General features: G+C 37.7%; 1 protein-coding gene across 2 annotated transcripts in view; it reads left to right on the top strand.

Annotated features, from left to right (window-relative positions):
• The window catches only part of Eip93F (Ecdysone-induced protein 93F), a 436,185-nt gene extending 423,285 nt beyond the window's left edge, over positions 1-12,900 (top strand). For both annotated transcript variants that reach the window (XM_068394915.1, XM_068394916.1), the window contains exons 2-6: positions 2,230-2,414; positions 2,600-3,037; positions 4,923-5,167; positions 6,811-6,955; positions 7,150-12,900. In XM_068394915.1, the coding sequence (XP_068251016.1) occupies positions 2,230-2,414; positions 2,600-3,037; positions 4,923-5,167; positions 6,811-6,955; positions 7,150-9,081 (2,945 nt within the window). In that variant the 3' untranslated portion in view covers positions 9,082-12,900. The remainder of the gene's footprint in view (positions 1-2,229; positions 2,415-2,599; positions 3,038-4,922; positions 5,168-6,810; positions 6,956-7,149) is intronic.
• The last annotated feature ends 249 nt before the right edge of the window (positions 12,901-13,149 follow it).

Raw genomic sequence — 13,149 nt, forward strand, 5'->3', positions numbered from 1 at the left:
AAACTGGAATTTGGAATTTTCTGCACATCCAAAATCTTGGAATGGAATGGAAGGTCATGACACGTGTTCCCTTTTACAAATCATATTTTTGACACAGTTGCTATTTCTATATGCTAGTTTTTTATTCCTGGCCATTTCTACAATTTGACACTATTGGTTTTCCGCAAGGCATTTTTGAAACCCGTCTTCTGCTGAAGGTTATTATTGACACTCCTGTTCATCTATTGTCCATTTTGTATGTGTATGTTCTTTTTTCAAGTCAGTTTTGATACCCACTCTTCTCTAAATGATGGTTCAAAGTATTTTTGACTCTCGTCTTCTCTTTGTCATTTTTATTTAATACACGCTATCTTCTCCAAGTCATTGTGATACTCATATTTTATGTTCTATTTTACACTTTTTCTCTAGCCCAATTTAACACTTATTTTCTTTCGGACATTTTTATGATCGTTCTCTTCCGCAAGCTGCTTTCCACACTTATGTAAGCCATTTTTTTTTATATTTCCTCTTCTGAAAGTTATTTTTACACTCGTGCTCATCTCTATGCCAATGCTGACACTTGTTCTCTTCTGTAAACTATTTTTGACACTTTCTCTTCTCTAATCCAATTTTGACTTGCTCTCTTCTGAAAATCATTTTTACACTTTCCTAATGAGGGCCATTTTTGACATTTTCTCTTTTGTAAGCTGTTTAAAAAAATCATTCTTTTCTTCAGGCTATTTTTGACACTCCTTCAATCTATTTTTAACGCTCTTTCTCTACTGCAAGTGATTTTTTTACACTTATTCTCTTCTGCTAGCCATTATAATACTCGTGCTCTTCTTTAAAGCCATGTGCCACTCATACCTTTCCGGAGGCCATATATTTGATCAAATCTCTTGATATATAAAGAAAAAAGCCAATGACACGATGCTTTTTACGGGTTTGAATAGACAAAAGGCAGCGACACGTTATGCTATTTACAGGTTTGGGTAGAGAAAGGTCAGCGACACGTTATGCTATTTACAGGTTTGGGTAGAGAAAGGTCAGCGACACGTTATGCTATTTACAGGTTTGGGTAGAGAAAGGTCAGCGACACGTTATGCTATTTACGGTTTTGGGTAGAGAAAGGTCAGCGGCACGTTATGCTATTTACGGTTTTGGGTAGAGAAAGGTCAGCGGCACGTTATGCTATTTACGGTTTTGGGTAGAGAAAGGTCAGCGGTACGTTATGCTATTTACGGTTTTGGGTAGAGAAAGGTCAGCGGCACGTTATGCTATTTACGGTTTTGGGTAGAGAAAGGTCAGCGGCACGTTATGCTATTTACGGTTTTGGGTAGAGAAAGGTCAGCGGCACGTTATGCTATTTACAGTTTTGGGTAGAGAAAGGTCAGCGGCACGTTATGCTATTTACGGTTTTGGGTAGAGAAAGGTCAGCGACACGTTATGCTATTTACAGGTTTGGGTAGAGAAAGGTCAGCGACACGTTATGCTATTTACAGGTTTGGGTAGAGAAAGGTTAGCGACACGTTATGCTATTTACAGGTCTGGAAAGACATAAACCAATGACACTTTATGATATTTACAGGTCTGGAAAGACTTAAACCAATGACACTTTATGATATTTACAGGTCTGGAAAGACAAAAGCTAGTCTCACTAATATTTACAGGTCCTGTAAGACAATGTCACTTACAATATGCTATTTATAGGCCTGGAAAGACAAAGCCAGTGACACTGCTATTTACATGTCTGGAAAGACAAAGCCAGTGACACACTTTATGCTATTTACATGTCTGGAAAGACGAAGCCAGTGACACTCTTTATGCTATTTACAGGTCTAGAAAGACAAAAGCCAGTGACACTTTATACTATTTACAGGTCTAGAAAGACAATGCCAGTTACATTGTGCTATTTACAGGTCTGGAAAGACAAAGCCAGTGACACTGCTATTTACATGTTTGGAAAGACAAAGCCAGGGACACACTTTATGCTATTTACAGGTCTGGAAAGACAAAGGGCAGTGCCACTTTATGCTATTTGCAGGTCTGGAAAGACAATGCCAGTTACATTATGCTATTTACAGGTCTGGAAAGACGATGCCAGTTACACTATGCTATTTATATGTCTGGAAAGACAAAGCCAGTGACACTATTCTATATATATATGTCTGGAAATACAAAGCCAGTGACACTTTATGCTATTTACAGGTGTATAAAGACAAAATCAGTGACACTTTATGCTATTTACAGGTCTGGAAAGAGTACTCGAGGAACTGATGGGGGAGTCCGCGTGGTTGAAAGTAAGGTCCGACCTGTACCCCGAGAGCGCCAGTGAAGAAACGCCATCTATTGCCGAAGCAGAAGAACCTCAGGATTGGGATCCCGTAGCACCCTGCTTTGTCTGCCAAGGCAAATCTCAAGGAACACTCCAACTGGTGAGTTAATTTTCATATTATTATGAACTTTACCTTTGATTGATTTCACTTTTACAGATCAAGCATTGTTGAAATTTAGGGGCTACGGATAATTATAATCAAATGTCGAACATTGCGTAGGCTACTGTTTTCAAATCGTAACAGCAGAAGAGATTTGTTTTAACCAGGGCCTCTCCTTTCAACAGCAGACAGAAACAGCGCCATCAGAAGGAACGGTTTCTGAAGGCGGGACAACGACCCCTCATCCCCAAGGAGGCTCCTTAGACTCCCCAGCCCCTCCAGAGGACCTATCAGTCCAGAACTGCCACAACCACAAAAATGACCAAGAGGATTCCGACTGCACCGGAGTGACCATCGACCTGTCCATATCAAGGTCATCCTCAACGCCATCATCACAGTCGCCTTTCCCTGGAGGATTGCCTAAGACATACCTCGGGGGCATAATAGGATCTTCAGGAGTGGCCCTTGGAGGGGATTTAGGGCGAACGGTCGGAACCATGGGAGGCTTAGGGCCTGAAGCCGCACCAAGGCTTCCTTTGGATCTCTATACTGCCAATCTTCCGCCACATCTGTTGCAGTGGATCCTCCAGTCGCATCTCCACCAGTTAGCTAGAGTTCATCAAGTAAGTTAGGGTTATATACTATATATATATATATATATATATATATATATATATATATATATATATACATATATGATGACCATTTGTCACTAACACGTGTGACTTTAATAGATGTAAATATCTACCACAAATGGTATTTAACATTCAATTCAACCTTTGAAGTTATTTTATGATAAATGCTTCTGGTTGGTCAAGGACTCGAACCTGTCTATGAATCGAAACAATGCCAGCAGTAGACTCTGCCAATGAGTCATCGAGAGAGATGTAAGTTCATTTCAAGTGATAGTGGTGGCCGATGTGGTAACGTCCCTGTCTGACGCTCTTCAGACTGGGGTTTGAATCCCGCTCAAACTCGTTAGTTTCTTTGGTTGCTGCAACCTCACCATCCTTATGAGCTAAGGATGGGTGGTTTGGGGGAGCCTATAGGTCTATCTGCTGAGTCATCAGCAGCCATTGCCTGGCCCTCCTTGGTCTTAGCTTGGGTGGAGATGGGTCCGGGGTGCTGATCATATGTATATATGGTCAGTCTCTAGGGTATTGTCCTGTTTGATAGGGCAATGTCACTGACCCTTGCCTCTGCCATTTATGAGCGTACTTTAAACCTTAAACTTGTTGCAACCTCATTAATGAGGAACCAAGGTGAAGATGGGTTCATCTCAAGTCTAAGAACTGATTCCTGAATTCAAATGAACTGATATCTCTCTTGATTGTTCATTAGCAGAAACTACTGCGGCATTGTTTCGACTCAGTGGCATAGGTTCGAGTCCTTGTACAGCGTTTATCATGAAAGAATTCCAAGGGGTATATATTCCCAAGTTGGAATTTGTTATTAAAAGCCATCTGTGGTTATTATTTGCATATATATATATATATATATATATATATATATATATATATATATATATGTATCTATATACACACACACACACACACACATATATATATATATATATATATGCATATATATATATGCATATATATATGTATATATATATGTATATGTATGTATATATATTTATGTATATATATATATATATATATATATGTATATATATATATAATATATATATATATATATATATATATATATATATTTGAATTGTGAACATTATTAGTTAAGACTGAATATTTTCTTTAAATCTAAAACAATCACTAAAGTTATACAATGTTAATTTCTTTAGTGTATGGCCATAATTCATCACTTTGATTCATTGGTTTCATTTTCTCTATTTCTTTTAGCCTTGCTATGTTTAGATAAATATTTAATTTTTTTATTTATTCCCCTTTTTATTTCTTTACTTATTTACCAGGTTCAGAATATGGAAGTATTTATTCATCATTTATTTTATTTTTTTAGGAATGAAGTATTTATTCATCATTTATTTTATTTTTTTATCCACATAATTGACTCACCAAGTTTAGATTAATATCTTATCCATATATATATATATATATATATATATATTATATATAATATATATATATATATATATATATATATATATATATATATGTATATATATATTATATGATATATATATATATATATATATATATATATATATATATATATATATATATATATATATATATATATATATATATATATATATGAATATTTATATATCTATCTATATATATATATATATATATATATATATATATATATATATATATATATATATATATATATATATATATATATATATATATATAGTTGACATTTGTATTTATATCTATATTCTTATATTCATTTATCCACTTACTCAAATATCAATCAACATATTTATATACAAGAAAACAAAAGGACCTAACCACCAGGAATTAACTTTATGTGACCCCCTCTGTGACTCCAACATAGCTGACATATGCCCCTTGATTGCAGGCTCAGCACGATGCCCCAGACATCATCGCAGACGACAAGGACCAGCAGCCTCTGGACCTCAGCGCCAAGTCGCACATGCTGCAGGTCAAGCCCGAGTTCAAGTCCTCCCTCTCCTGTTCCTCCCCGAACACCATCAGCACCTCGAACAGCCACCTCTTCCCCTACGAGAGGATAAAGGCCGCGGCTGCAGCTGCCGCCGCTGCAGCGTCGTCCAATCCGGCCGATTTCAAGATGCCATCCAACAGGTAATAAAGGTTCTCCTCCTCGTGCCATTCGACTGAGCGTTTGTCATTTGTTTTCCTTTCATCCAACAAGTAATTTTTGGGGGCTATGACTGGGAGAGCTCTAGCTAATCTGTGTGTGTGTGTGTGTGTGTGTGTAAGTAATTGTTACCTTTGCTAACGAAGTTGGAGGGAGGTTATGTTTCCCCCTCGTCCAATCCGGCCGATTTCAAGATGCCATCCAACAGGTAATAAAGGTTCTCCTCCTCGTGCCATTCGACTGAGCGTTTGTCATTTGTTTTCCTTTCATCCAACAAGTAATTTCGGGGGGCTATGATTGGGAAAGCTCTAGCCAATCTGTGTGTGTGTAAGTAATTGTTACCTTCGCCAACAAAGTTGGAGGGAGGTTATGTTTTCGCCCCTGTTTGTGTGTTTGTTTGTGTGTGGTTGTTTGTGTGTGTTTGTTTGTTTGTTGAACAGCTTCCTGGCCACAATTTTAAGCGTAGAGTAATGAAACTTGCCGGGATTAACTGTTATATAAAAGGCTGGAAATTATAAAATTTAGGAAGGTCAAGGTCAAATGTCAAGGTCATAGTCAAGCAAAATGTCCAGTTCACGTAATCAGCCATAAGTTTGGACATCGTTGTCACAGAGACTTCAAACTTGGTTCATATATGAGTGCATGAAAATCCACACCAATTAATACATGTTAAGGTGAAAGGTCATGGTCAAGGTCGAGCTAAAGGTCGAGAAATAAGCTGGTGCGGTGGAGGTCTGCGCTCTACTGAGTACCCCTTTAGTTCTTACTGTGATTAGGGATATTATATTATGCTTCAATTTTTACTGCTACTGTGGGTCATTGTTACTAGATTTGCGTTTCAAACATGTCCCAGTTCTGCTTCTTCCAAAGCTCTGAGTTCTGCTGCAAGATTTAAAGTATTTGATTTCTATGTGTGTTAAGGCAGCTTCTTAACTGCCAAAGCCACAGTCTGTTCTACTGTTCTTGAAATATTTTATTTTGATTGTTTATTCTTCTCTTGTAGTTTATGTATTTCCTTGTTTTCTTTCCTCACTGAGCTATTTTTCCCTGTTGGAGCCCTTGGTCTTATGGCATCTTGCTTTTACAGCTAAGGTTAAAGCCTAGCTTGTAATAATAATAATAATAATAATAATAATAATAATAATAATAATAATAATAATAATAATAATAATACTGGTCACTAACAAGGGATCAAATTGTATATTAATTTTTCATGTTTTTTTCATTACCATGTATTCATTATAGGTGCATAATTCACGTTTCTCTGTTTTTTTCTTTTTGCATCTCAGGATTCTATTCTATAGAACTTTCCATTTCAAATTAATCTTGGTCCATCTTGATGCATGATTTATTTACACTTTTAAAAAAAAAATAATTGTCCTATTCATGATGAGCAAGGGTGGATTAATTTTTACTACAATTTTATGATAAGAACAGTACTACCATCTTTGTCCTTCTATTCTAATGCATCTAATATTTATTTAACCAACTACCCATTATGGAAACAATTGCATTGTGAACACTTTATGCAGTAGCGCCATTTCAATTAGATTTATGTCCTTGCAATTTGGAAGAATGATTGAAATATGATAATAATATTCATAAATGGCATGTTTTGTCGCTGCAGAGGCCGGAGGCGGGGTGACATGAGCAAAAGGTCTTATACAGAGGAGGAGCTCCAGGCCGCGTTGAGAGACATACAGAGTGGAAAGCTTGGAACCAGAAGAGCAGCTGTCATATATGGGATCCCAAGATCAACTCTGAGGAACAAAGTAAGAATTCTGATTCAAAAGTTCTGAACATTTTTTATAAGGAGTCATGTGATAAGTAGCTAAAGTGATGGAAGAACATCTTATCTATTTTTGTTTCAATTGTATATTAATACTTTTCCCATGTGTGCTTTGTTATTATATTTTTTATCAATATTATTAGTAAGCTCAGTGATGATACTCTTGTTACATTGCAGGTCTACAAATTGGCAATGGAACGTGAGAGAAACAAGAAACTAGCAGAACAAGCAGCGCCCCCCGTCCTTCAAGATACAAAACAGTTCCCACCTTACCAAAATGGGGTCATAGGTGCAGGTACAGGACAGTTGAATAATGATAACCCTGGTGACGATACAGATGCCTCCCCAGACTCCTTCCGGGCTTTGCTCAAAAGCAAGATGGCGGAGAAACTGAAGGAGCTTGACCGAAAGGGTATCTGTGGTGAAGATAATGAAAAAGTAGCCGAGTCCGCCCTTAAGTACCTGATGGAGAACATTCCAAAACTTGCCCTAAATAAAGACAACAAAGAGATATCAACTGAAATATTAAGTAGCATTTCATTTTATCCTCAACTAAGTGACTTTATTAAGAGAGTCGTTGAAGAACGGTACAACGAAGAACTACAAAGAAGCAAGTCCAGATTAAATGGATCGGTCGATATCCATGCTGTCAATGGCTTTAATGATGAAAACTGTGACCTTACTGTCCCGTCCTACTCTCCTTCTTGTAATGGCCAACCAAAGGGCGATTCTGAGTCTTTAACAAGGGATTCCAGCAATTCTAGTCAGCCACTCATCTCTTCATTGCAGAATTCAAATTTAAAAGAGATGATTGCTCAGATGATTGGTCAGAAACTAGGGTGTGAACTTCCTCTGGGTAAGGAGGAAAAATCAGGAAGCAGTTCTGCAGAAAAAAATCAGCCACTGTCTTTGCCTTTCTCAGTCCCAAGAGAATCGCAAACAAAATTCTGTAGTGAAAAGAGAGAACAAGTGCAAAGTAGTAAGAAAAATTCTGCCCCATCTCCAACATCAGCAGGTGGAAAAGGATCGAGGCCAAAAAGAGGTAAATATCGAAATTATGACCGTGACAATCTTCTGAAAGCAGTTCAGGCTGTGCAGAGTGGAGAAATGAGCGTTCACCGAGCAGGAAGTTTTTATGGAGTACCACATTCTACTCTTGAATATAAGGTAAAAGAGAGACATCTCACCCGAGGAAAAAACAGAAAGGAACATGGCTCTTCCAGTTGTTCTCCTGCAGCTAAAATCAAGAAAGAAATTATTCGCAAATCGGCCGACACCACCACATCTCCGATAGACTTGACTGGAGATGATCCTCCCAAGAGTGACGATAATGGTGATGCCAGTCCAATCATCAAGAGGGCAAGAGTAGACTCAGGAGCAGGGTCACCGTATCCCAGTTATCCTTCCCTCTCTACCACACCACTATCCTCGTCATCATCACTCACCCAGACTCCAGTAACTTCTGCTCCTATTATACCAAGTCCATTTTCATTGTGGAATGGAGCTCCCATGGTGCCATCCTTTCTCACACGCTACCAACAAGATCCATTTTACGCGTCCCAGATGATCAGAAGGTTCCAGGAAGCAGCTGCTGCCAAAAGTCAGAGTGATTCCGGTACGCTGACCCCTCCAGTCAGTGAACAGTCCGCTTCTCCATCCTCAGGGCATCCAGCCCAAGAGCCTTCGCCCTCTCCTCCTTATCAAGGAAGTGTGTTGGATGCCTTGCTGCGAGGGAAAGCATCATCTATTAACAGTAAACTTGCGTCTAGTTGCACTAGTAACAGCAACAGTGCCCTACCAAATAGTGACACATGGCAAGTCTCGTCTAGCCTATTAAGCCTCAGTAAGGGTGTCATGACTGAACACCAAAAACAGCAGTTAGGCAAAGAGGAGAACAGTTCCACGCCTCCCTTAATCCCGCCACCGGGTATAGTGCCCTTCAATACCCTCTATTCCCTTCCTATCTTTGCTGCACGTAACAGTTTAGCAGCAGCCCTTCAACAACGTCCCTCACCCAGAGACTCATCCAGCCCAGAAGTTGATATTCTTCCGCTGCCATTAGTGAAAGAGTCATGCCATCCTACCCCTGTTGTTGCTGATCAACCTTGATATGTACATTAACAAGGTCAATGTATGATACTCATCAGCACTTTACAGTAGGTCTGTATTCGTTGTTTGGTCAGTTTTGCTTTAAATGTACCGTACCTTATGAATGAGGGTTCAATGTCACCAGTGAATTATATTGCTAAGCAGTTCATCATTTAGAAGACTTCAGATAGGATTATGTTTATATTTGTTATAAGCCTTCATTTCCCTAATAATTATTGTCCTTGGGACAAATATTCATTATTCACAGTGAATAGTATTATCATATTTATTAGTTTATTTTATTTGTTTAGCAAAGAACAATCCAGTAACGCTTTACAACGCTACTGGTCAAATTTCCTTAAGTTGAGTATCATCATCTTTCTGTGATGTTCAGAACTAAAAAGACAATCCTTATGCTTATAAATCATTCCAATAATTTAAGGAGAAAAAGATAGGATTTTATGTAGAAAACCTTTTTATTAAAACAGAGCTTCATGAGCACTGTTGTTCCTAAGTCAGTGAAATAACGTTTAGCTCTTTCCGATATTTTGCATCCTCAGACTGACAGTTGTGTCATGAGTATCCCTTTTTTTTACCAGTAAGAGACTGATGTTTTCCTTGTGAAGCTCTGAAAAGGGAGTTACGCATCGAGGAATTCCCATAGGTAGCTAGGCGTGAATTCTTCTTCGCCATAAGATGAAAATATGTTAGGCCTCGAAGGAGTCTTTTACATGAAATGAAGTCCAGTGAGGGTTACGGATCCTTAAAACTTATAGTGATGCTATTACTAGGTGTCATGATAGTCTTGGCAATAAAAAAGGTAAAGATAGCACTCATTTGGTCTCTTGTCAATTTTTTTTTAGCTAACTATAAATGACGGTAATCATGTTTTTAAAATGGAAATTGCTAGTAAGAAAGGCAATTCTTTTGTACTCATAATTTTTAATTTTTGAGGAACATTTTGTATTTTAAAAATATTATTTTATTTATTACTGCAACTTGCTACTTGTGCAGTTATGACATACTTTTTACAATGTTGAATTAATAACGCACACCAACATATATAGTATATACATACGTGTACAGTACATGCAATTGTGTGTATACATCCCATGGGTTGTGCATATGTACAATATGCATACTGCATGTTTGTTTATATACAGTATACATGAATACATATATGTATGTGTGTATGTACAGTATATGGACAAGAATCTTATGAAGTCTATAAAGAGAGACCAAAGTGAGTGCTCCATCTGAATATATTTCAGTAATATATTGTGTAATATTTAGGGTTAAAGCCATTCTACATGTTTGCAGTAACTGAAGAATCTTAACAAGTGAAGCATATTACAGCTCACAAAAACCCTTGATCACGAATATTTAATCATATTTGGTTACTGACGTCAAGAGTGCTCAAACGGTATCAGAGAACCTCGAACTGAACGTGTGCCATGATGGTTAAGGCTTCAACTAAGACGCTTGTAAGCTGGGTTATCACCACCTGGTCTCGTTTTCCAAATAGCCTACAAACCCGTCCAAGTAGAAGTATTCAATAGAATAAGACGTGTTTCTATTTTGTCAATATAATTTCCCAAACAGTGATGATAATGGTATATGGAAAAACAATGAAATCTGGATTTCTTGCTGTCCTGAGGTGACGTTTCACTTGGTGATGCTCTTAACGATGAACTGTCGCCAATATTAAACCTACAGGTGGTTGGGTTGACATTGCATTTGTCCTTAGGGTTTAACTAAGGTCCAAAGGGTAAATAGGATCTTTGCTAGAGAGTAAGTAGAATCTCTCATGTGTCATCATATCTAAGGGACGCTGAAGTAAATGTTCTTTCCATCATTGTGATGGCATCATCATGTGGTACGTCCATTTTAGAAAGATGTAACTTTCATGTCTAAAATTCTTGCAGTTATTTGCCAAGATTATATATAGATAAATTTAATTCGAGCCATGGGGATGTATCACTATTTTGATGGACCAAAGCATTTTATAACCACCTCCAAGAATTTTAGACATGATCTTGATCTAAAACTACTGACTAAGCTAATTCTTACTGTAGTGATTGAGGTTTTAGCGTTCATTTGCTGTTTTTACCCCAGGATGTAAGAACTTTGTAAGACAAATTGCATAAAGATGAGCTGGGAACTCTGTCCATCGGCTCAAAAAATAGTTGACTACTAAATCATGTGATCATAGACTACTTAAGTGCAGGAACTTAGAAAATGAGCTCCACTTAGACGAAACCGTTACAGAGTCGCCCTTCTCAGTTTATGTGGTATGTCACCTTTTTCGTTTGTGCATTTGACCCCATCTAGGACATAGAAACAGGCTTTCAATGTGATCGATCCATCACAGCACATGGCGGTTGATGGACTTTTTCTGTGCACCATCCAGCGTTCATGGCCTGTCCGATATGGTGACCATAATGATGTTCACTTCATCTGTTAGAGCACATACTTTAGAAGTTGTCCTGTGTAAACAAAAAAAAACCATGCTCACGGCAATGCTCATAAACCAGTGATATATCTTAAACCTACTCGTACCTATCCGTATCTAATCCAGTCTTTGGTATTGTAGATTAAATGCCCTACCATGTGTTTTGGAGATTGCAATTCCGTGTGATATATGGCACCTCCTCTATACGTAAACAAATGTTCATTAGGCGTACTTACGGTCAGATGATTCTGTGTTTTATCAGAGAACCTCCCAATTAATTGTTAGACTGTTCCAAGGATCATTAAGGCTACAGTCACACCACTTCCAGTGCATCTGGCTCTCCCTGCTAAGGCAGTCTCTGTGTTTGCATACATGTAGACCAACTACCTTAATTCAGATATTGTTGGCCACACCAGTGACTTGTAGTCAGTGGCCTGATTAACGGCATCGGAGGCCTGTCCTAGCTGCGAGAGGCCGACGCGCTAGACTGGGTGTGGCAGCAGCCTAAGTCAAGAATGTTTCACTGTTGTTAACATGTCCCAACTTGCTTGTAAAGAGGTGTTGTTGTTTTGGTGTGTGGATTCTGTTTACTCAGAGCGCACCGTTAGGAATTCATTGCTGGTATATTGTAGAAAATATATAAATATATATTTTGCCAATCGTTTCTTAAAGGAATAACTTACTACAGAATTTTCTATGAAATTGCTTCATGTTAAGAAATTATTCAATAAGATTAGGGTAATAATGGGGCATACTTTACTCATTCCACTGCTTTGTGGAAACATGCTGGTCCTTCATCTCTCCTCTCATTCTAGCCACTCCATCTGTCTGTACATCTGTTCACCGTAGGTCTGCTAGTTTCGTATGACAATCATTCATTCTCGAAGTCTAAACAGCCATCTCTTTCACTGCCTCTACGTTAACCATCCAAATATCATCAGCTTCGGCTCACACGCCTTTCCATATATCAGTCAGTTAATTCCCGGTCTTTGACTTTCCATTTCTTCATGTTTCCCGTTTCACAGCATGCCAATGAGTTTACCATACCAGGCTCTGAGAATTTTGTAGTAAAGTCCGAAGAAAGAAATTAAATCAGGCTCTGAAGCTGGCTGGTTCTGAAAATCTAAATTAAAACCATTGAAAACAAAAGGGAATGCCTTATTATGATTCGAAAATAGAAGATGATAATAGGAGACTTTTCAATGTAGTAAACCCATTTATACATATTACGGCTAATTGCTCAGCCAGTTTCGTCGTTTTTTTTTTATCTTATTTCCTTGTCTTAATTCTCAGGGACTTGGGAAAAGAAGAAAAATAAAAAATAGGATTCGGTTTCGATAGTAAATATTGTTCCCATTTTCCCCTTACCAACCCCTGAGATTATATGAATACAGAATTCATTTGATATATATATATATATATATATATATATATATATATATATATATATATATATATATATATATATATATATATATATATATATATATATATATATATATATATATTCCACCTTTTGATTTGGAACATAATAAGATGCAACGACAGGGTTTGGCAAACCCTATCGAAAGCGTCCTTCATATTTCATTGCATTGTTTACCTTGCCATTCTTTGCTTTTTTCCAATGACAATCTGAC

Source organism: Palaemon carinicauda, chromosome 20 (genome assembly GCF_036898095.1).
Source record: "Palaemon carinicauda isolate YSFRI2023 chromosome 20, ASM3689809v2, whole genome shotgun sequence".
NCBI lineage: Eukaryota > Metazoa > Arthropoda > Malacostraca > Decapoda > Palaemonidae > Palaemon > Palaemon carinicauda.